Source organism: Zootermopsis nevadensis, unplaced genomic scaffold, assembly GCF_977971745.1.
Source record: "Zootermopsis nevadensis isolate Lab colony 2312 unplaced genomic scaffold, Znev_1.0 Znev_ptg000013l, whole genome shotgun sequence".
Taxonomy (NCBI): Eukaryota; Metazoa; Arthropoda; class Insecta; order Blattodea; family Termopsidae; genus Zootermopsis; species Zootermopsis nevadensis.
In genome coordinates this window covers 4986852-5013101 of record NW_028259145.1, presented here as the reverse complement: position 1 = coordinate 5013101, position 26250 = coordinate 4986852, and the positions used below count along the sequence as shown (strand labels likewise).

Below are 26250 nucleotides of genomic sequence, written 5' to 3'. Positions count from 1 at the left end.
TTTTTCAGCACGTGTTGTCGCATACGCGGCCTTCTATCCAGAACGAGGTTACATTTTCTTATATCCGATATGAAATTTACTTCTCTGACAGTCATAAGATATGTCGTGTGGGGGAACAGTAATTTCGCGGGCAGAACGATTTCATGACGATGGACTGGCTGTAGTGGACTTTCATTTTAAATTCCTTCTTCTTTCTTCATTCTATCTGTCTCCTTCCTGTCTTTCTATATTCCTTTCTCTCTGCATTTGTACGAGTATCGTGGTTTTACTTAACGAAGGCTCCAACTCCTACTGTTCTGCATAAAGAGCTCAAGTCAGGACACATGCGACTTGAACCCTTCTTACTGAGATGCAAAATTACAGCGTCAGGTAATATATTAGAAAATGTTAAATTGGATGCACGTGGAAGTGGTAGTGGCCTATTTCAAGGCCGTAACCCACAGTTGTATGGAGAGACTGTGGGAAAACCACGTAAACTAGCCTTGAATTTGGGAATTTCTGAATACGAAGCAGACTCGAGTTGATATTCGATAAAATTCATAAAAATAATATTAATCATCATTATCTTGACTTGAAACTATTTAGATGTTGCGTTAAAGGCAAAGCAGAAACACACAATCAGGCGCGAACGCCTTTTTGATTCAGAATTAACGGATCTTCCCCCTAATTTGTCTAGAAAATTGTCGCGTTGTATCGTGGGCGAGAGTTTTCATGTGACGTAGCATTACGCTAAAAATTTAAAACTCATTCCTAATTGAGTTTTGAATTCAAAGAAGTGGACAAATCCGCACATTTTCTGGGTTAATTCGCTAGACGCACGAGTGTGTCCTGTGTTTTTTATCACCTGTCGACCTCAGGTCTAAATACAGGCGCAAAACGTCGATTTGTTTCGCACAGGAGAATCGGGAAATGAATCCCTGAAATCATTCTGACAAGTCAGGTGAAAACGAGATGCCAGGTAGCGTTCGACAATGAACATTAGCTCCACCTGTGAAAAAGGCCATCCTCGCATGTCGACTGTTAAAAGGCAACTGACGGACTGGAGCGAGCAGGTTACAACATGACGCGACCTTGCGTGGGCTCTCGTATAGTCACAGCGGTGCTGTGTGTTTATCAGTCTAATCCAATTGTATTGAATTAAAACCATCAATAAATAGCAGCCCTGAGGATGAGAGCAGAGATTGTTCCCGAAACGTTGGCAGACCACCTGACGCGGCTTGTAACCCGAGAGTCTTTAATCAATAATAAAAATTTTCTCGTTCCTGTGAAAGTCGCGTAGTTTCGATTTCAATATTAATGTAAAAATCTCTGATATTTCAGGTGTTGTCTGGCAGATATTTAAAGATTTTTCTTTCATAGTTGCTTAACGAGGTAGCTCGCTGAAGATCTCGCTCAGATGTAGTCGTTCAAATACGTTACTTCGTCCGCGAGTATCTTCGCTCGGGCGACCGACAGGTCGCTTGTATCGATTCTAATTCCACTAAATTCGACTGCGCGAGTCAAGAAAGTGCAATTCTCTGCCCGTCCCTTGTGATTGCAAGCTCAATTCTTATGCAAAGTCTAGCAGATGATGCGGCTACCTTTGGTTTTGGCCCAGGAACTGAAGGCTAGCTGCCGATGCAGAAATTTTGCGTCAGTCCGCGAGTCTTTCTGTAGTACAAGTGCTACTTGGCGTCTTCCTTACGAGGCAAACCTTCTGTTGGCTCTTTAAAAATTACCTGAGTTTTAAAAACTGTAGAATTTCCAATGTTTGAGAAATATTAATAGTTAGTAAGTTTAGTCATGGACAAGAGGTGTGCACCAGGTATTGGTTGGGTAAGCCTGAGGGGAAGAGACCGCTGGGGAGACGTAGACGTAGATGGGAGGATAATCTCAGGCGGGATCTATGGGAGATAGGAGTTGAAGGAGACTGGATTTTGTTGGCCCAGGACAGGGTCCGGTGGAGGGCTTTGGTTAATTCGGTGATGAACCTTCGGGTTCGGTAAGCCATCTGGTTGGTTGGGTCCACTATTTGGGAAGCCTGAGGGGAAGAGACCCCTGGGGAGACCTAGACGTAGATGGGAGGATAATCTCAGGCGGGATCTATGGGAGATAGGAGTTGAAGGAGACTGGATTTTGTTGGCCCAGGACAGGGTCCGGTGGAGGGCTTTGGTTAATTCGGCGATGAACCTTCGGATTCTGTAAGCCATCTGGTTTGTTGGGTCCACTATTTATGAAGCCTGAGGGGAAGAGACGGCTGGGGAGACCTAGACGTAGATGGGAGGATAATCTCAGGCGGGATCTATGGGAGATAGGAGTTGAAGGAGACTGGATTTTGTTGGCCCAGGACAGGGTCCGGTGGAGGGCTTTGGTTAATTCGGCGATGAACCTTCGGATTCTGTAAGCCATCTGGTTTGTTGGGTCCACTATTTATGAAGCCTGAGGGGAAGAGACGGCTGGGGAGACCTAGACGTAGATGGGAGGATAATCTCAGGCGGGATCTATGGGAGATAGGAGTTGAAGGAGACTGGATTTTGTTGGCCCAGGACAGAGTCCGGTGGAGGGCTTTGGTTAGTTCAGTGAAGAACCTTAGGGTTCCGTAAGCTATTTAGTTAGTGAGATTTGAAGTTCTCAGGCCGGTGAGTAGGAAGACGACCGCCTTCTGCTAGAACGTCGGTAAAAGCAGAAGACAGTCATTTCCTTATTGGTAGAAGTTTGTTATTAATTTTTCTAATAAGAGCTTCTTTTCAATGAACGTTATGGTACGTCGTTCACGAGGCGAACGATGTGGTGTCCAGCAGTGATCGGATCCTTCGAACTCTCAAGAGCGAGTCGTTCTCGTTGACGACCCATCCCAACCAGAAGAATCTCCCAGTCAAAGACAGAACGAATCTCAAAAATCAAATGTTAGAGGAATTTGTCATAGTTTGCCCCTATTAATTAGTCTTATTCTAGACACGCCAGTGTTGTGTGTTGCAGGTACGTCTGTTGGACGGCTTACTTGATGCGTCACCACGGAAAATCCGGTCACATGGATCCAGTTCCGCTTCCTGGGGCCCCCTTCAGTCACTACTACTCACAAGAAGCGTCAGATGAGGGAATCATCATGGAAACGAACGTTGCAGTCAAGGAGGCGAGTACTGCCAACATTTTCATTTTACCATGGTCAGTGTTTAACATCACATTTCAGCCGTTGTCTGAAGAAACCCCAAAAAAATGTCGGTATTAACTCACCATAGATCTTCTGTGCGAAATAAATAAATAACACGCTGGATTTTATAAGGACTCCTCGACGTATTTATCTCATTAGCATATTAGAGTCAGAACATTTTACGGCTGTGCCGTTAATACTACGAAGCTCCACGCTGAACCGATCTTTTAGATATCCCTGCTGCTTCCGTTATGAGGGCCCTGAGGATGGTAGCAGCAGAGACGTATGAAACGTCGGTAATTTTCTACCAGAGTACACGCCGTTATAACTAAGAAGACAGGCATATTTATTCTCACCGATGTCAGAACGTCGAACCTTACTAAGTTGTAATCTGTCCATCGAGATCGTTAAGAACGTTTTCGCAGATAAAGTTAACATCATTATTTCGTGGGCATAAAATTCCATCATTAATGTTTTATATAGGTCAGATATGTAGAATTAATTACACGTAGACTGTTTCTCGACGTTTCTTTAATTAGCAAATTAGTAGTAAGTTGTTCTGAAATACCAACTGCGTTGCTGCCTAAATATGCTTGAAATTATTAACATTGGTTGCAATAACCCTTTCTACAGGGTGTTCCAAAAGAAGTATGTACACATTCAATGAATAAAGTAAAAGTTATTTTTATGAACTATAACATTACATACGTTGGCACTGGCCCTTAATAAAACTAATCTGTTGTAAACTTTCAAAATGATCACCGTCAGCTTCGTTTATGGATAACAAGGTTAATATTTCGTATTATAATATGTATACATATTTTTGGGACATACTGTATATATCAGGGGCTCTCAACCTCTTCAAAACCTGAAACCACTCACACCATGTCTCATCGACTCGCGGACCGCCTTGGACAGTTTATCAAATTTCACGGCAAATTATTAAATATTCTAAGCAAACAAGATCAAAATATTTGTAATTTCGTCATTACTAATGAGCGTTCGATTAAAATTACGTAAATGTTACCCATAAATTCACGATTCGTAGTTCGGGAATCAGTGGGAAGGACTCAGGACCTCTCACACGTGTTGTAATTTTTTATGGTGATGCAAAGGTGTGGCAATCGATAGCTCGTAGTTGAGACTACCAACGAAGGTAAAAATGAACACAAAATTTTAGTGTGAAACTCTCTTGTAAAACGAAATTTGATAATTGGGATGGGTTTGGGAGAATACCTTATAGATATGGGAATGTCTTAGGGAGATTGGTTGGTATAATTGATTAAGGAGGCTCATTTTTATGTCCAGTGGATGTATTTGGTGACAGCCGTTCTTCTGCCATTGGTTCGCTCCTACAAAGGACGGAGGATACATAGTTTTACATACCTGAGTAAATCACCACTGGATATAAGTGGAAACAACCATTGAATTCGTCGTGGTAGTCATCACATTTAAATAAAGGCAAGAAACACTTCTGTCATAAAATATAATAATATGGTAGCAGAACTTTGAAAGCCTGTGTCATGATCCACCAGCGCCACTGGCGACATGTGGCCAAACTACCCATCTTTACGCCCAGGTCTTCTACGTCGACAGCCTACAGAAATCTGCGAATGAATGTAACTCATGTCCTGTGACAGTTGATGCCACGTTACGTGTTTTATGATGTCTGTCGACACCTGATGCTTTTCATGCTGTCAGAACAGTCCTCACGATTCCCAGGGGAATGCTGACGAGGGAGCTCTGTCGGACATTGCAGGAAGATGAAACACGTGATTAAATTTAGTTTGGGCTGGTGGAAACATCTCTAATAATACCGGATCCATAGTAAGGTTTAATAAACCCTGGAAACGAGGATCATTTGATATTTTCTGGCTGTATTTTGGTTGAGCCGGAGATGGACAAGACAAGTAATCAATCACGTGATGAAGTTGAAACAATTTCCAACGCGCCATATGTGTCATATACGCTGACCGTTGTCAATACAGTCCTGTGACGTACTCACAGCCGTAAACTTCAAGGGAACAGTCGATTGCGGTCGTGTGGCTGTCGATGCCGTATATTCCGAAACGTCAGTAGACAACTGTATCCAAAACTACACTCGAATTTCTTGGTTTTTGGAGTCAGTAAAATAAATGAGATTTACAAAACAATGACAGGTCAGTATCGAGACATCTGTTTGAGGCAGAGGAAATTTTACGAATGGGTTGAAAGTTTCGAAGGGGGGTCTGATACATATTCTGAGAGAACTTGGATTAAAATGTGGGGAAGTTAAGGTGCAAATTGGTCTGTATATCCAGGACGAAAGAAGAACAAGTATTTATGAAATGTCTTATCAGTGGGAATCAGCGATGGAAAGGAATTGGCCAAATCTGCTTTAGGGACCATTCGAAAACATTTTGTTATGAAACAGTAAGCAAACATTCTGGTCGATGGACAAAATTGATTAAGAGAGCTGCGATTATGTACGAAAATGATATGATTTTGACTACGTTGTAGATTATTGTAGATAATACTCCGACATCGGTATTTGGAGGTCCCGAACTCAGTTCCAGGCACAGAGATCGGCTAACATGACTGAAGATGGTCTTCGATTTTTAATCCCTTCGAGCAAATACTGTAAATTACCTTAAAATAGGCCACGACCGTCCTTCATGAACTTCCGAATTCATCGTTCGCTGCCATTTCGTATGTATTGACGAGTTAAAAAAACGTCGTTAAATAAACAGTTTGTAAACGCGACAAATCCACCAACACCTCTTGAAAGGTTATTCTGTGTTTCGTAGTTTTCATCGCCTGTTGTGGGTGGAAGATCACGTGTCATACGAGAAGAATAACTTACGCTGCAGATCCAGTGTTTGGTCCATCTCTGTGACCTAGACAACTCCCTGCGATTTCGTGCTGTTTGTAACTCTTACGCCTGCCTGTGTTTAAAGCGCTTCTTCTGCTCGAGAGGCGTTCTTTGTGAAGCAGCTCTCGTCTTCAAGGGCTTAGCGATGTTCACTTATCACAACAAGCTAGAAGTTTAGCCTTCACTCACAGGCGGCGTTTAATATTCGTCTTCCCATCTTTTCTTTCATCTTCCTTTCATTCTCTCTCTTGTTCTTTGTTTCCTTATTATCTGTTTATTCATTTCTTCATCTGTTACATTTCTTCCTTCGTATTATTTATTTTCTATCACCTGTGTCATCTCTGACATCCCGTGTTAATGTTAAGATGTGTACTTTACCGACTTGTCAAATGCCCTAATCAAAATCTCGGCTGTCTGGCGTCGGCCATTAACTAACCCCTGTTTAAAGGAGAGCCAACATCAGACTTCCCTTTCTCCTGGTCTCTGTACCAATTATGCAATAATCCCCCAAAACAGCAGACGCCTAACCAAGGATATTTTAAAGATCTTATAGGTTAAGACCTTTTAATTTCTACTTGAACGAACAAGCACAGATTAGAGGCAGAAGTAATTGCTTTCTCAAGTCGAACTCATGCTGAGTACTCCGTCTAATGAAAGGAGCGAAGTAGCTCATTCATAACGCCAATAGGCCTACAAGTTTCATGATTTTACTTAGTTCTTGTAAATAAAATATCGCAAAGTACAATTCGTTCCCTGACAAAGTTTAACGCAGATGTCACCTTCCGGCTTCCGGCAAGAACTGTTGTACGAGGTGCGATCGGAAAGTTTCAAGACTGTGTCAATAGAGGGCGAACCGGATGTAGTACGAGCTTCTGCCGCTAGGGGGTGCGGCCTACATTCATAGTGAATCAGTGTGCCAGCCGGCATCATCTAATTAGCTTTTGGTTCTTAGTTACGGGCGTTTTGGTAGTGCATTACACCGACCCTCCTGCGATTTCGGAATGGCGTGTGCATCAAATTTTGCCAAAGACTCGCCAAAACGGCTACGGAAACCTATGAAATGCTAAAGCAAGCATTTGGGGAGTCCGCAATGGGTCGTGCACAAACTTTTGTGTGGCATTCACGTTTTAAACATGGCCGAACCTCTGTCGATGATGACGAGCGTTCTGGACGACCATCTTCGAGCACAACGCCCGAAAATGTTACGAAGATTCGGCAGGCCATTCACGAAGATCGACGTCGTACCATCAACGACTTGTGCGACATTGTTGGGATAGGCTATGGGACCTGTCAGCTGATTCTAAAGGAAGAACTCCACATGCGACGCATCCTGTCTGAGGACCAGAAGCAGAATCGACTTCTCGTTTGTCAGGAGCTCAAAGATCTTGCAAGAACCGACCCCAACTTCCTTTCTAAGCTCCGTGTGACTTCTTCCTCTTCCCAAAGATGAAAATTCAGCTAAAGGGAAGGAGATTTGAGACGATAGAAGAGATTCAGGCAGAATCGCAGATGGTGCTTGACAGGCTGACAAAGAAAGATTTCCAGGGATGCTTCCAGGCTTGGCAGCGGCGCTGGGATCGTTGTGTTCACTCCCAGGGGAACTACTTCGAGGGTGATGGATGAATTTATTACCTGAGATAAGTGTACGGGTTTTTATAGGCGCAGTCTTGAAACTTTCCGATCGCACCTCGTATAATATGTAAGCTGGTTTTCTTCATGGGCCGATACTCGACTCATGTTCAGAAAACGTAGCGATTGTCGGTGTCATGTAATTCCAGCCACGAATCTGGAAGTGACAGTCGATTTAAACTTTATCAGTGAACCTTAAGATCGATTCCTTAAGAATCACAGCATAATACTTATATTTATTTCTTTGTGTGCGTTCATCGGACTTACTGAAGAACTGGACCCAAAATGGAGTTTGTCTGCCCAGAAACATGATTCAGTATTTCGATTAAATTTCGTATTAACGGACTACACTGAACATTGTCTGTAATTGTTTGTATGATCTGAAGCTTTCACGGCGACTAAATATAATGAATTCTTGCCCTCAGGACGAAAATGGTTCTCAAAACGTTGGCGTTTTCTCCATTAAACCATCTGGCACGGCTGGTAGCCCGAGAAGAATTCATTAAAACGCAATTCTGTTCCCGGCTGGTTTCCGATTATGTAATCCGCACTTCAGATTAAGCTCATCTCTTGCGCTACAATTTTTATCAAAAACACTTATTCTTACAGATATTTTATATGTGAGAAATACAGATATCACTCTGTTAAATACGTTTTAACTACACGACTAACCCTGTAATCGATTTTTGCTAGAAAATAAATAAATGGACCTCGCGGTTAATTAGGTATTCAGAATCGCATAACAAGTAATTGGAAAATATTTAGACTGTTTTCCATTAGAGTACGAACTTACATTCTTTTGTAGGTCGTATGTAACCGATCTAAATGTAGGGCGTTTTAAATAGCTCTTCCGTCCATTTTGTTTTACGACATACGTAAATTTTTAGGTGATACAGCATCGCAAAAAAAATTGAGGTTTGAAGTTATAGAGGCGTGAATTTGTTTTGCTTATATCTCTCTCCATTTTAATTTATTTTTTAAAGCGTTTTCCTAATGGACACAAATTGCTCCTGATGCAGGCAGTTTACAAGCCATTAAATGTAGCTGTCGTTCCCAAGAGCTTTGTTTCAACCATAAAAGATTCCTTCTCGGGATACCAGCGTCATCTCGACAGTAAACGTCACATAGTTAATATACAGGCCGGTCTGCCGTGACGGCTGGCAGACTGCTTCGCGATAATAAAATATAACGTCACTGCTTTCATTTTACGAGCGAGCGAAACGCGTATAAAAAGATAAGGCAGTCCCAAGAAATTATGTGGCCTTAAATAAGTTATTAGTGAACTTAATTCAGTGCTTTAAGCTATTATCTGGTGTGGAACTGTGACATTTAAGTGCGTAACCAATTATGTTCGTATTATTTATTCAAACTGATAATAATATCAACGTTACCAGCTACTGATTATTGTGGTGATAAGATTTCAATCCATATTAACAGTTAATGGTAATTATAATCACAAAACTAATTAGTTTTAATAATAATATTCACATAATGGGCCTAGGAGAGAAGACGATGGGGTCTGGAGAAAACTGCATAATGACGAACTTAAAAATCTGTACTCCTCCCCCAATATTGTCAGGGTGATTAAGTCGAGAAGAATGAGATGGGCTGGGAATGTAGCACGCATGGATGGGACAAGAGGTGTGCACCGGGTATTGGTTGGAGAGACTGAGGGGAAGAGACCGCTGGGGAGACCTAGACGTAGATGGGAGGATAATCTCAGGCGGGATCTATGGGAGATAGGAGTTGAAGGAGACTGGATTTTGTTGACCCAGGACAGGGTCCGGTGGAGGGCTTTGGTTATTTCGGTGATGAACCTTCGGGTTCGGTAAGCCATCTGGTTGGTTGGGTCCACTATTTGGGAAGCCTGAGGGGAAGAGACCGCTGGGGAGACCTAGACGTAGATGGGAGGATAATCTCAGGTGGGATCTATGGGAGATAGGAGTTGAAGGAGACTAGATTTTGTTGTCCCAGGACAGGGTCCAGTGGAGGGCTTTGGTTAATTCGGCGATGAACCTTCGGGTTCGGTAAGCCATCTGGTTTGTTTGGTCCACTATTTGGGAAGCCTGAGGGTAAGAGACCGCTGGTGAGACCTAGACGTAGATGGGAGGATAATCTCAGGCGGGATCTATGGGAGATAGGAGTTGAAGGAGACTGGATTTTGTTGGCCCAGGACAGGGTCCAGTGGAGGGCTTTGGTTAATTCTGTGATGAACCTTCGTGTTCCGTAAGCCATCTGGTTGGTTGGGTCCACTATTTGGGAAGCCTGAGGGGAAGAGACCGCTGGGGAGACCTAGACGTAGATGGGAGGATAATGTCAAGCGGGATCTATGGGAGATAGGAGTTGAAGGAGACTAGATTTTGTTGTCCCAGGACAGGGTCCAGTGGAGGGCTTTGGTTAATTCGGCGATGAACCTTCGGGTTCGGTAAGCCATCTGGTTTGTTTGGTCCACTATTTGGGAAGCCTGAGGGTAAGAGACCGCTGGTGAGACCTAGACGTAGATGGGAGGATAATCTCAGGCGGGATCTATGGGAGATAGGAGTTGAAGGAGACTGGATTTTGTTGACCCAGGACAGGGTCCGATGGAGGGCTTTGGTTATTTCGGTGATGAACCTTCGGGTTCGGTAAGCTATCTAGTTAGTTAGATCTTCCAGTATATCTCCAGTGGCTAGGTGATATTCTGGTTGGTGGTTGATGGTGGTAATGAGATTAGATTTAACGATTAATGGTAACACGATGTCTTCAGTCGGATAGGCCGAAACCCAAAGCTCTGGTAAGGGAGTGGCTATGGAGGACGGTCCACGAACGTTGTTGATGTGGCTGAATTGCATGCAAACTTACAACTGTATAATTTTGTAATGTGTTTTTTCTGATTTTTCCACCAATTCGTTAAAGTCTCCATAACATGATCATTGGTTCGTTTAATGTTCTGGACTCCACGACGTGATGTTTCCCATAAACTCCCGAGAATCCTGTTAAAGCCTGCAGGCCTAATTACACAGAGCAGCGAAACTCAGTTTTTTTCCCGCTCGGTTGGTCCGGTTCCGTGTCCCTGTTTTGCCAGAGAACTCTTGACACTTGTTGCCGGAACCCCGTCACTCAGCTTTCCTCTTGGAAACCCACCGCCCACAAAACCAGTGATGGACGTTTTTCCCACCACGGATAATGTTCTGTTCGTCTTCTGGGTTGTGACGCCGTTATCACTAGTATTTCGGAGGAACATGTCGCCACCATCTTCGGTATATAATCTTGTCTCAAGTTTCACAAGTACACTTCGGGAATATGTGATTGGGAAAGTAGGGTGAGTGAGAAAAGTAACGAGCCCGGCCCCCATAAAATGTCTTATGAAATTTTTTCAAGGGCAAGTGAAATTATTAATTTATTAATAACTTCATATTTCCTTATATGAGGTCAGATTATGACAAAACTTAGGAATTAAATTAAAACTACTGTAATCATTGGAGATAATTTGTACTCCTCCCCCAGTATTGTCAGGGTGATTAAGTAGAGAAGAATGAGATTGGCTGGGCATGTAGCGCGCATGGATGGGACAAGAGGTGTGCACCGGGTATTGGTTGAGAAGCCTGAGGGGAAGAGACCGCTGGGGAGACCTAGACGTAGAGGGGAGGATAATCTCAGGCGGGATCTATGGGAGTTAGGAGTTGAAGGAGACTGGATTTTGTTGGCCCAGGACAGGGTCCGGTGGAGGGCTTTGGTTAATTCGGTGATGAACCTTCGGGTTCCGTAAGCCATCTTGTTAGTTAGTCAATGTAGTAGAATTTTGTTTTTGTTTGCTTCAAAGTAACACAGAAACAAAACGATATTACTGTCAAAGTCACAGCAGTCGAACTCACTCTGTGGAGTAGAGTCTGCTGGAGAAGCTAACAGTCGCTCAGCCACGCAAGACATTCCCCACGTTTTATGGAATCAAAATTTCGGCCGATAGAATATTGTGAAATTCTTTAATCCAGTACTTAACTTCATATCGTATTTGTCTGAGTCATTTACGAACATTCATAGTCCAGCATGATACTGTCTACATCGGGCAAACGAAAAAGTCTGTGAGCTGCTGGAAAGGGTCGAAGGAGGGCGGACGAATACAGCCGGTGGGTGTTTCTGGCGTGTCGAGATTAAGAACGAGAACTGGTCGAATTGCATGTCAAATGAGCTCCAGTCGTGGAAAGAATGTTGCTTGACTCAACCCCAAACGTTTTATTCTGACGGAGGTTAACACTGTTCAATCCAGAACAGAAACCAAATAATTGTTTATGTCCCCACCAATTACTCACTGCTGCCAACAGCATTACTGAAGCAAACCACAATTTCCCTTGTTCTTTGACTGTTTTAACCTTGTATCTTTTATCACGACATTAATCTTTTGGCAAGAAAATATCGCCAGAGGGCAACTGTAATAGACGCCTTTCTTGCAGCTACGAGCAGATGCTAACAGCTGGTGTTTTGTTATGTAGATGCGAGACCCTGGCTGCCCCTACCTCACGGACAAAGGTCAGCTGAGGGTGCAGGTGGAGTGGGGGGAATGCTACTTGCTGTTCCAAGCAACGTACAACAACTACGATGACGTATGCAGAATACACAACTACCAAATGAGGTTAGTATGTGGTGGACGACGCTCTGCTAACACAAACACGTGCGTCGTGTTTACCAGACCATAACGCGCCCCAAATGCACATCGTGATTTCAAAAAGGCATGTGTTAAAAAGAACATCAGTTGCATAAAATTTATTGAATAGTTTATGAAACAGCTGTCGATATATTTAAGATTTACAACTGTAAGTATTTTTATTTAATATCTGAAGTCAATATAGGCACAGGACAGGCACATACTGCCATCGTGTCAGAGACCACCCCAACATAACCTCAAATCTTATATAACTTCTGAGCCTTCTTGAAACTCTGTTTCAGCCTCTTGCCGCCAGAGCTCACTCCATCTTTGTACTTGGTAATCTCCTGCCATTAATAACGCCAAATGGCGACCGTGTGAACTTGCTAGTTGAAAGCGACACTAGAGCTACGTAATTTATTACGCTGGGGTTTTGCACGATAATGAATCTTCAAAAAGTATGAGTTTTAAGTTGAGTCAAGTTTCTGTGGACTGAAATAACATTAGCGTAGAAGCCGCGTTCATCTGTCTCTTTGATTTCTGTAACTACAGGGACATTGGAGACTGGTAAGTGAAATTTCGTGTGCAAGTACATCGTAAACGTACAAATACGGCTTGAAACTTTATTTATATGTAAAAAAAAAAAATTATAAACATGGAGGCGATGCGAAATTTAAAGAATTTATCAGGCAAGTTTAACGTGGTCGGGATTCGTAGGCGAAAAGTCGAAATTGTACACACAAATAATCATTGGCACGTCACGTAATCTACAGTTTATCACGTCATAAATTCTTCCGGAAACTTTTTGTCATTGATGAAAATTACGAATATCGGATTATACAGAAACGATAAATTTATTATTACAAAAACAAAATACCGAACATATTCAGCCTACGATTAATCGCAGTTTATGAACAAGAAATCTCGTTCGTAGCATGGGAAGGGTTAAAACAAATCTAGTACACATAATCGTAATGTGAAGGCATAGACAGTCATGCCAATTGAAGAAGTATCTTATTCCCGATAACCGCCGTCTGTGATGGAGTTCATGGCGTCTGGCTTGCAAGTGAATCTCGTGGTACATGAGCTGTAGTTGCTACTGTTATAGCCACTGCACTAATTATCCTGGCTGGTTACATCACAAACGAGTTTCTCCTACGGCCTTAACGAGACAAACCACCTGGTTATTACTGCACTCTACCGGTAACGCTCTAAACTTATATACGGTAATGACGTCAACGAAGCCTCGGACCGTACGTCGTGGAACATCTGAGAGCACTAGTTCTTCACAGTCAGGAGGTCCCGTGTTCGAATCGGAGACCGGGTATCCGAACCGAACATTTTCGTATTTTTCCTCAGTCCTCTAGGTATGATAACGATCTCTTCGTGTCAAATTCTTTATGAATCAGAATCATTCTTCTATTAGACGTTGAATAATCAATGTAGTTGTATAACCGTCGTTAAATAAACCAAGAAACAGTGTGACGTCAGTTGGATTAGTCGGCGTCCTGATGAAGGTCTTTCGTCGTCTATAATAATGTAAGGATAGAGCAGGCCATGACCACACCTGCCAAATCCTTGCCTGTTCACCACTTGTTATGGAACTTTCGTCTCAGTCAGGGCGATCCCTACCTCCTCCGTCAGAATGCTCACCTACAGGCCTTTAAAGTCGGCACCTGCCTTCAGCGTATTAAAGAAATCGCCGTGACCAAGGAAACTGGAATAAATAAATCATTGATGATATGAGCACTAAGAATACGTCATCTATAATAATTTTCAATTTTCAGACGCGAGATCGGCGCTCTGCAGGCAGAGAATTACAGTCTGGAGAGACAGCTGTTCAGTTACCAGAAAAGCATAGCGTACGCGCACTCCAGAGGGACGTACTCCGATGACCTGGCGACCCCTGACGGACGCCCTGAGGACGACGAGGATGACGAACCGTACTTCGAAGAAAGAGCCTATTCTTTAGGCGACAGAAGTCTGTCCACCGACACTGAATATGCCTGAGGACGAGCTAAACACGCCAGTACGTACTCTTCCACGGCTGAAGATAAGATTCTATCTAAAAGACCTGGCAGGCCCCCAGACACTCCCAGAAGACCGTCAAGGTACCACGGCCCGAGTTTTAAACCGAGATCTCGCCGGCTACCACCGTCCCCAGTAATAACCACCAAGAACTTTAACAAGTCTCCCATAAAAATGATGCCACCTTTGTCCCTGTCCATCAATAACAAATCAAATGGTGAGGATACGAAACGTAGTAACACAGAAAATACTACGTCTCACGCATCCTCAATATGGGAAACTTTAGCGGATTTCGTTTGTTCTTTAGGAACTTTTGCTTCCAGAGCTGCTAAATCGAGCCGACGTAAGAATTACAATCTTTAAGGGTCATTAGACAGACAATATCGATATTACACTCGTCTGTGTAATTTTTGTAAACTATTACGAAACTAAATTGAAATTTCAAGAAATATTTAAATTCGGACGTATTTCTACGTAAGATATTAAATAATAAGTAATAATAATAAATATACACGTTATACCAATTTATATTTGTTTACACTTCTCAGTAAGTAATAGGTTGTTTGGTGCGTTGCTTTACATGTTTTTGACATTAATATACGTCATTTTAATAATATTCCGTTTATTAAACCTTTGTAAATATGGGGGGGGGGGATTTCTGTTCGTAATTATTTTTAAAAATTATGTCACGATACGAACCTACTTGTTTTCATGCAGATGTCGTACGTAATTAAAAATGACTTAGAATATCGTCTAAAATGACGTTCTTAACCTGTACGCCGCAAGACTTTGAACAGAAGAATGATTATGATATGAAATTAAATATATAAGTTAAGAAATCGCGTAATTTTTATTATCTGTAATTGAAGCCATCTCGTATAGAGGCAATTATGTTGTGGGAAACAAAACAGCTGTAGTAACAGGCGTTATGGTACTACATAAGTATGGTATTACCGCCACGCTGGCCTTGTAATCCTGGGGTCCCGGGTTCGATTACCGGCGGTTCCCGAATTTATAACTTGTGTTGAGCAAGGCCGTAGTCTACTCAAGCTTTTTAAACTGATATTTGTTTCCAAATGTCATCATATTTCAAGTTTAAAAACAATTTTACATTTTTATGTAAGAAATTACTTTATTTAAAAATATGCGTAATTTATTATAAATTTTAGTTCTACGTTCTAATTATAGTCTTCTGAAAAAGAAATTAATATCCGAAGTGTGTTACAAACAACAAAAAGTTGAGAAATGTTGCTCTGAAAATTGAGGACGTATAGACTATTTAACATATCGCTTTCAGTTAGATGTGTATTTTGATAAAGAAACTACATTTTTTACGTATTACGTATTTGAATTTAACTAAAAATAATTCTGAAATATTCCGTCTTACAGTCTATGCACCACACAAATAAAATAACTTAACTGAGAAGTTCACGGCACTTTCAGATCCAGGAGGCGAAAATGGATAATCATTCTGGAAAAATCAGTGGGTTTTCTACGTTATACAGAGCAGTTTCAGATGGGTTCAGTTTGTTATTGTGTAAACGACATTGGCTTTTTGTGTTTCAGACGTGAAACGTTTTGTAAACGTTGCACTTCGGACGATAAAAGCCAAGATTTCGTGCAGAGAGTATAATTCCGACATTGTCTGTCTTCTTACATTAACTGATCAATTATTGGTTGAATCTGTCGTATTTCTTGACTGGGTAAAATTTGTCAATTAAAATCTGTACTTTTTGGATTACGTAACTGTAACTGGTGGTGATAGTGTCCTGATGTTATAATTTAATATCTAAAATTTTACAAAACAGTTATGAAATATTAATGGCATTTTAATATTTTTAAAGCAGAAATAGTTCTTTGTTGTTGTATATTTTTGTTCTTGCGTATAAATTCAGTTTTGTGATGCGGAAAATGGTTAGCTCACAGTGCCAGGAGATGGAATTAAAGTTTCTTGAAGTTATATGGAGAAGAAGGCCCAGTTTCAGAAAGATATATTTCATTCCCAGTAAGGAAAATATTAATAAGATAACAGGCGTTATGGTCCTACATAAGTATGATATTACCGCCACGCTGGGCTTGTAATCCTGGGGTCCCGGGTTCGATTCCCGGAGGTGCCCGAATTTACAACTTGTGTTGGGCAAGGCCGTGGTCCAGGCATCACGGAGTTTTCCTCCGGGGGCTTCCCCGGTTTCTCCGTGGCATCCCAACAATTACTCCACTTTCATCATCATCTCGCAAAAACGGGGTCACAGCAGGAGCGTTAAATATCGCGGTCCTGGTCGAACCCATTTACTGATGGATAGTGAATCCTGCTAACAACCAATGCACACCATGCTGAAGGACTTCTCAAATGGTAGATCAGACTACAGTAAGGACTCCAACATAAGAGAACGGCAAATAACATGGATGATTATCTAAAGCCACGATTTGTCATTGTGATGACAGTTTGAGAGATCAAATGTCACACGTACCATCGAGTTTGCAGCTATATGAAACAGTGGTAAGTTTCACTACAAATTAAACCTACTTAAAATTGTAAAAAAAAAAAAATCTAATCACAAGAATAATATATCTCATCTGTGTATCTCCAGTTTGGTAATAACTAACTAACAAACTAGATGGCCTACAGAACCCGAAGGTTCATCACCGAATTAACCAAAGCCCTCCACCGGACCCTGTCCTGGGCCAACAAAATCCAGTCTCCTTCAACTCCTATCTCCCATAGATCCCGCCTGAGATTATCCTCCCATCTACGTCTACGTCTTCCCAGAGGTCCAGTTTTGTAATAACTATTAAAATTCGCTAATTTAATATATATCATAGAATCAGTACTGTATATTCTTGGTGAAACAACAATCTAAAATAATGCCATTGATATTTCATTACGTAATTTTTTAAGTTTCAGTCTAGACCTTCTGAAGAGTAAGATATTCAAAATAACAGTACCTGTCATTATTTATATATCCCTTAACCTCTGATTTTGTACAGTGGATCAACATTACATTTATATTTAACATAATGAATGAATGAATGACGTTAAAGGAATTTTTTTAAAAGACAATGATACGACAGTGGCCTTAATTTTCATTTATAATACTTAAAATACAAGCTGACAGTTGTGCTGGGATCATGGGTTTGAATCCCATACAGGATATGGAATTACGTGTGCTTTCCAATCGCCACTGCTAACGATGTTCACCGCCCACTTTCGCCGTCTTGTCTTATGTCTGCCCCTGCAAGCGTATAGAACCATTACAACTTTTGAATTAATCTGACAAATGCAAGCAAAACATTCTGAAAAAGAAATACTATTACTTCATAAAATTACACATCATATTTTTCATATAAAAGGAGGTTTCTTAATAGAGATTTCTGTATTTTAATTAAATACTGTGATAACATTCATTTCATACACGTAATATGTTTTAAGAGCCATCTTCTTACAGCAATATCTGAGTCGGCCATTACGGATCAAGCTAAATGTCAGCGTTTAGTGAAATCTTGTTACGTTTCTTATATTATTTAATGTTATTGTGTCATATCCGTATTTTACGTAATTTTGATTTAGGCGGATTGGTTAAAAGAACTTCTAGGAAGTCATCGTCGTCTATTCCAAGGCATTTCCCTTGAACGATAGAGCACAAGTAGGTAAATAGGCAATTTGAATTACTCGTGCCCTGTCTGAGATTTAAAACGAGATCTTCTGGAAAACAAATCTGTATATTTAAAGCTACTATTCAGTAACTTACGTTACAATTTATTTTGTTTGTTAAGTTAGTTAATAAGACATAAAAATTAATTTAATGAAGTCTTGTAAGAGTCTAATGCCTGTGAGAAATAATCGAGTTAAATCTCAATAAACGTATATAATTTGAAAGTTGCAGGAGTGCTTCGTGTTCATCTCGTACAGGAATTGATTTTAGCAATAATCTGTCATAGGAAAATGTTTTTGGTCTTTGTACGAGTACGTGAAGTCTCTGGAAGTCACCAGGACTTCCAATGGTATAAACTTGAGTGCCGTATCATTGTCTTGTTCTGTATTCTTTACGATATACAATAGATGCAGGATTAGCGATATTGCATTTACATTATTTGCGGGATTAAGGATACTGGATATTTATTACTCGAGTAGTGTAAATGTTGTATATCCAGTATAAAAATAAAGAGTGAGTGAATATTTTTAGTAATTAGAAAAAGTATTGAATTAATTGTAAATATAATAACAGAAATATAATTAGATAATGCATGGTTTTATTAATACAGATGTGTTTGTTATAGCCTATATGAGGGATAAGTTCACATCTTCATCCAAATACAGTTTCTTAAAAAAAGGATAATTTCTTAAATTTATAGAAGCTTCTGATACCTAGATGTAAGTGTTTTTCTTAATTGTAATTTCATGGAAAGAATTTTTTTAATTTTTCTTCGGCGTATTTCGAATGATTTCGACACAACTTGGTGGATAATGACATGTAATTTGTAAATGCTCGTTCAAGGTTTTTATAAGTTCTATGGATATTTTTTTTAAATTAATGTCTTTTAAAAACAACATTTAATATGCTGACAAGGAAAATTAAATTTTCAGCTGCATATTTTTCTCTTGAGAAACAAATTCCACAATACGGAATTTGCTTCATCCTTGTAAGGCAAAAAGGGTGTATGTCATATATTGGCAACCAAGAAAGATCTTTCAGAAACACACAAACATAAACCATTATAGTACTTGCAGAATAATTTTACGTGCAATGAATTGGATAAATTGTTATTTAAAAATTTGTAATATGTCTGTCGTGTTAGTCAAGCAGATTTTTTCATCGAGGCAAGAATTACTTTTTAAAATTCACCGAGTATACAAATTTTCTATTGCTGTATGAAATGCAAAAATCATAGACTGCAAACAATATCAATTAGAAGTTTATAAATATGATGATAAAGTGTTTAATATTAATTTTTGGCAACATATTAATGTAGTGAAATTATTATAGGAATTTTTTAAAATGTCGAAACACATACGGGGAATATTTGTACGTAAAGTGAAATGTTGCGGACAGCGTAATTAAAATCTTTAACTTGATGTTTTATGCTGTAAAATTGGAAACATGATAATGATGGAAGATTTTGAAAGACCCTAGACATCTGTAAGGAAATAATTGTATGTTACCATGCTGAGATCTGAAGTGGACGCTTCCCATATCTGAAGAAAGTGTGCTAACTACTTTTTTTAATTATGATGTACTAAGTTGATAAATGGTTGTAAACTTTACCAGCGATCTACAGTACGTCATAGGCCTACATGCCCATTCAGAAATTAATTATAGTAAATGGAGATGCACAAATGGGGCTGTTTCACAACTGTGCTGTCTAGGAAATTCTCTGAAGAAGTTATGTGTAAACCTGTTCTGCTGTGCCTAAGAATAATGTTCGTGAAATAACTTCGTATGCGTAACTATCGGTATACAGACATTTCTGACCACGAGGATAAAATCTAAACTTAAGGAAGACTGTGAATTGCATTTGGTTCAGTAGTGTCTTCGCCCACCCCATGGGCCTACCTGGGCCCTAAATATTATTCTCTGCTGAAGAATATGAAGCAGACTGCACAAAACTGTATTTTTTACTATTTTGTCATTCACAATATATAAAGTAATTAATATAATTTATTAATAATTAAAATGATTTGTAAGATATAACTATCAGATAAACTAATACTGTGAGTATTATAAAATAATCGATAACATTGCAGTGTGATTATTTTCACGAAGGGCAAAGCGCCATCGCAACTATTTACGCAAAGTAATGACATAAATGCACTACAGCAAAACTTATACATAAATGTAGCTTCCTTGCTTGTCTTTGTATAAATTATTAAATATGTACATAGCGCAATTCGATATCATATTTGCGTAGGCATCGTAAGGTGATATATTTTTCTGTCTTGTCTCTGCTATCACAAACATCTCTTCATACTTTGGGACCAACTCAATTTATACTACACAACCTAGACTTCTAGCTGTTTTAATTTCTTGTGAATACCTGCCTCATCTTTCACAGAGTCCGAAGAAAGTCCGTACTTTCAACAAAATACCGCAAAATGTTTATAAAGTTTTGCGTCCTTATTTGAAATCGTAAAGCGCAAATTATTATGCCAATTTAGTTACGTATTGCTACACAAATATTTATGGAATGTAGCTGCTTCTATTCTGTTAGTTGGTCTATGTTTCATGATGCTCTAATTTCAAAACTTAATCAGTATATGTTTCCAAATTTCGTGTCTGAATAAGACCAAACCACTATTTATCAATTTTTGTGCTAGTACCCAGTTTCAGTTTGGTTCCATTTATCCTGTTTTTAACTCAATATCCACATCTGTGTGAATCAAACACTCATTGCAACAGAGAATGTAATAGTTTAAATATGAAATTTGAACAAATTTTTAAGTTTCCTACAGTTTTTGTTTCTTAGAGTGTTCCATTACTGTAATTCCTAACTTAATTTTATTAAGCTGGTGTCTCTGCAGTTAATATCCCATTTAATAACACGGTGTGTAATGGTATATATATGTTTTAAAAATACTGATGCCTTCTACATGTCTGACTTATTCCAAAGACGTGTCTAGTTTTCCTTTATGTTAAGGAAAATTTGTATTATACAACCTGTAATTTTTAGATTGTAGGGATTAGAAAAAAAAATATACTTGTTCGTATTAATTAGAGTTTCAGTATACGTTAATAGTTTCAGTGTTTTATTATAGTCGATGTGAAGTTTTATTAGAACAATCCGATATATAGTGCCAAAGCTAAAATCTAATTCTATATAAGCAGAAGTCAATGATGTATGAATTAAATCAGAAATATCTGCTTCTCTTGAGATGTCGTCTTGTTGACATAACCTAAATAAAATATAAAATTTGTTCATTTGGTTCGAAATGCTTAAGTGTTGCCACCACTTATGCCGAGGCTACCGTAATATGTTCGCGTCCAATTTACTACGTAAAGTCGCTACATGTCAATACATTTTACACACAGATATGAAGTTCGCTTTACTTTTAAATAAATCCGTGTTTATTTTATATATTGATGTGTTGATACCGCAGTTCATATGCTGTAGGTTTTAAATTTTGTGACGTAGCGCAAAATATTTTTTTTTCCACACAAAATGAATTTACGCACACTTTTAAATTCCTAAAAGGTGTGATCAGCCGATATTCATAACTAAAATTGTATAGAGAATAGTAAGCTTTAATATATTCTTGCAAATACGTGACAAATCAGTCCATGACCTGTAATTGTTACCTACATAATAACAAATGACACTCATTGGATTTTTCTAAGCTTTCTACTGCAAATGCTATGCCTTTCTCATTACGTGTGAATTGTCAGTGTGGCCAGCATATATGGATTAACTATGGAAAACGTTTATAAGGTATGAGAGTGTTAAAAACATTAAATATGTTAGGTAAATCTTTAAAAATATGTCAACATCCACATGACGTGCGATTATTTACTATCTTATTATAGAAACTGTTAATAATTTGTAGTGCAATATTGTGTAGTAACTGTGCGTTGTTTTATCGTAGTAAAATAAATAGAATCGAAATTATAATTCTTTTGTAGAACATGAAATCACTTAAAAGAAATTATTTCTTATTTCACAGAGATAAATTAACAAGGCAGTGTTTTCATACTATAAAAATCTTTGTTTAAAACATTATAATTACTTGGATGCGTGACGTGTTAGAAGAAGTGTAGGAAAGTATTATTGCAATGCATTGTACATGCTTACGCATTGAACTTTCTATTATTGATGTTTCTTTTCTTAAATTAAATGCACTATGACCTGTATAGTTGCCCATAAGGTACCAAACTTCAGAAGTCAATTCAAAATACATATATTTCTATTCAGTGATGTTTATAATTCGTGGTTGCGGGTAAATGTCGTACAGCCACAAAATACAGAGTCTCCATGAAACAATCGACTATTGCAAATTTCCATAACTTTGATATTATCAGTCATATTAAAAAAAGTAAAACCACAGTTATTTATCTACTCGAAGAAAGGACTTCTGATGTCTGTAGATGTTCGATATATTTATCACTCTCTTTGATATTATTTAAGAAAGAAATTTTAAAATTTAAAATCGTCTTTTCATGAAGACTCTGTATAAATCATCTTTGAAAGTGAACTGTGACATGTAATATAAATGGATTCTTTAAAATTAATGTGAAGTATTTTTAATACTATCTGTGTTTGAGTAGACGTACTTCAGAAACTAATTATTGGAGTATGGCTTGGTTGATGGCAGTTCGTTATTTACTGAACGCTCGATGTCTTTGGCTGAATTTCAGTGGGATTCAAACACATACCTTATGTTACGCTTAAGAAACGTCTCGCACGCAGATGTACATAAAACGGAAAGTTAATTAGAAGATTGAAGACAATAATTAAAGCAACAGAAACCACACAATCTAATATTATTTCTATTGGTATTGTAAGAGTTTGAAACGGAAATTTTAACATCGTAGACAGATTAGCTATAATAACTTAAAAAAAAATTATCACCAAAATAAGACAAAATTCCAGTTGGTTTTGGAATAATTTTTGTCCATTTGTTATGTTGTTCAGTGAAAAATATTCCTTCATATTTTTGGTCCACATGGTTACACTAAATTTCCTTTTTTCAGTGAATTTTTATTTTTTTATTTTGGAAGATTATTTCCGAAACATCTTCCAATAATATTCATTTTCGTTTAAACATTTTATCAGAATTATCCTGGAAACAAAAACCAGCACCCTATCAGCTTCGCTCATCCAATGACTAACTTCAACACAGTCAAGGACACCAAATTTTTAACATAACTTACAATATCTGTACTTGAAAATAAAACAAAAATAATTAGATGTTTACTCTAAGTCAGTAAGAAAGATATCATACTTGCCTTCACTTTATTTTTATCAGTTGTAACTAACACAATTTTACAAATATGTACAAAATTCCAACTCCAATAACATGTAAAAGTGCAATAAAATTGAATCCCTAGGCATAGACGGATAATAATATTAAAATGGAGTTACAGGAAAGAGGGCTGAAGGGTGTGGATTTGATTATGTAACTCACGATAGGGACCGAACGGGGCTGTTGTGAGTTAAGTAATGAAACTTCTGATATCATAAATTGTTTAAATTATTCGTAATAGTTGACCGATAACTTTCTTTAAATATCTCTAAAACCATAAGACTCACCAGAACAATGGACACAAAATGAGAATTAACGTTTCTCTAAAGCTCTTGCCCGAAACGTCTTCGTTTCGTAAATATTCTGCGCAGACACACACGTGCGTATTATCCGCTATTGTTGTCCGATTTTATCCAGAACTGGACAACATTTTTCGTAAAAATTGTCTTCATGAAATTTCATGAAAATCCGATCAGCGATTCTCGAGTTGTTATATGCGTATTGACTGAAGGTGAGACGGACAGACGTACAGACATGGCGCATTTGTGCAACTTTTCGTTCCAAAAGAGCACTTCAGATTCAATTATAAAATATGGTTGTATAATTGTAACGTTTTATGCAGTAAAATCAAGAGAAAATTCCAACAATAATTCAGACCCAAGAAAATTTAAATCATAACTTAAAAGCAGTTTTAGTTTAAAATACTTAATTTATGGCGTAAACAACCAATCTACAGAATAAGGTGACTAGACCTTAGATAATACGTGTTTTCATTTATGGTGGAATGTTGCCAACATAATGATTCATGCATTATCTGTCAACGGAATAGATCTGTCTTATACACTCGTCGCATTTTTGTTACGAAAGCAGGGATTAGAGGAACACGAGCTGCAATCCTGAACACGGGAGTCGATATTATTTCGACAGGAAGTCAGCGAAAGTTTTGGGAGGTTATGTTTGGACACTTCCATCGAATATATAAACTCAATAGATTTCGAGACGTGAAATCACACGACTCCACTCTGCAAAACATGCAGTGACAAATTATTTGTAATAAAGAAATATAAATCAACCAAGCCATCTGAGATAACTGTTTGTGTGCCTTCCGTATTTACGATTATGTGTACCTATTAGCGGTGGACTTCTGTCTCGGAACAATTGCTTTTACCGTCACAGGTGTGACTTACTCATTGTAATGTACATATGTTGCCTTTTCTTGATAATATTCAAATAATATTCTTTTAATATGAGATTTGGGGTTATTACGACAGGGAATATGTCGATCTTGGTGTTCTGGGTTGTGACGTCGTGTGGACTTGTACGTATACATAGAACTTTCTGTCCTGAAGACGGAAACATTATATTCCATCGAAACGTTGGTACCTACCTACACGTTCACGCGGCGTCACATTTCAGAAGACCGAAATGATCAATATCCTTTCACGTTTGCCACAATATATTAATTCAGAATGTGTATTTCAGTTTGTCAGTTACATTGAAATGAATAATTCGTTAATAATTACGTTACACTTACTCAGGATTATAAGTAACTAATGAGCTAATGTGTAAAACTTGCCTTCATTTTCTTGTTTATATCATTGTGATTAAGGAATAAATGACATTGATCAAGAAAGTATGTGATGCATTTGAATCCACAATTGTTCAACACACACCTTTCATAATTTTCAAAATCTTGATCACTTATGTAACACCTAGCTCTAGAAAATGTACACGAGGAGTCAGTAAGAAACAGACGATTTGCATGGACGTGATAAAGGAGAATATGTTCCCAAAAAAATCTTGTCTCTTATACGAAGGTTATACATTTCAGATTATAATAATTGGTGAAGATAATGGTACCAAAAGACGGGTGATTACCAATATGGGTGATGCCTTACAATCCCATACTTTGAAGAGACGTGGACACCCAAGGAAGATTTTGATCCGTGCAACATATTTAAATATCAAACCTAAAACTTCTTGACGATGGTGAAGAGTCAATTGAATAAAAAATTTCCTTGGATATTATCCATCGTCTAGTAAATATAAAACGTAAAAACGACGTTTCGGAGATGGGACTCTATCTCCGTCTTCAGGTTCCTACACAGTTGGGCCCACTAGATAGAGCTAATACCTATCTCCGGATCTCCCTATCTTCGTCCGGAGATAGGGATTGGCTCTATCTAGTGGGCCCAACTGTGTAGGAACCCGAAGACGGAGATAGAGTCCCATCTTCGAAACGTCGTTTTTTTACGTTTTATATTTACTAGACGATGGATAATATCCAAGGAAATTTTTATTCAACATATTTAAAATTCAACCTGCGGAACAACTGTATCGAAAATTTTCGAACGCGGATCTAAATGTGTCAGCCATACACTATCACCTCAACTTTCTCTCTTAATATTCTTGAAGAATATCAGTGCGCATTTGATGTCAATATGTTCCTTACGTCTACTTATCCTGATACGTGTCACGAAGACTTTCGATTAACGACTTAATAATTAACTTTTTTATTGTATTATTGTAAGTAGAATCGAGGTTTTCAAATCAGTGAGTTCAAAGATGGCTGACCACGGCACTAGAAATCAGAAGACAGCCATATTGATATTATTGTAACTTCGCGAACAATAACTTAATTGTGGATTTAAGTAAGTTCAGTCAGTTCCTCAGGACAGGAGTTAAAAATAAGTCACTTTTTCCCACATTTCTTTCTACTCCATTCTACATAATAAAACAGTTCGTTTCCAATCCACTTATTGCAATGTGTCATCTTATCATTTACAGTAATAAAATTGTTTAAATAAAAAGTGTTTTGGATGTTTTCCACCGTCTATTATTTTATCAGACGATGAGAAACATCCAAAAACTTTTTATTTAAATATCGCACCATCGTCACAAATTTTTAGATTTGAAACAAAATTGTTATTTATCTCTGATTATTTATCTTCTGAAATTTTATACAAATAGCATATTTGGATATTGATTGAGTTCTTAACGTCATTTTAATTAACCCAGCTTACTGTTGAGAAAGAAGA

The 26250-nt window shown here is 38.5% G+C and overlaps 1 protein-coding gene across 3 annotated transcripts in view; it reads left to right on the top strand.

Annotated features, from left to right (window-relative positions):
* Window positions 1–24848, top strand: part of LOC110832402 (uncharacterized) — a 277620-nt gene extending 252772 nt beyond the window's left edge. For all 3 annotated transcript variants that reach the window (XM_087348489.1, XM_087348490.1, XM_087348488.1), the window contains 3 exons: window positions 2959–3112; window positions 12080–12219; window positions 14019–24848. In XM_087348489.1, coding sequence (XP_087204615.1) covers window positions 2959–3112; window positions 12080–12219; window positions 14019–14241 — 517 coding nt within the window. In that variant the 3' untranslated portion in view covers window positions 14242–24848. The remainder of the gene's footprint in view (window positions 1–2958; window positions 3113–12079; window positions 12220–14018) is intronic.
* Window positions 24849–26250: the final 1402 nt, after the last annotated feature.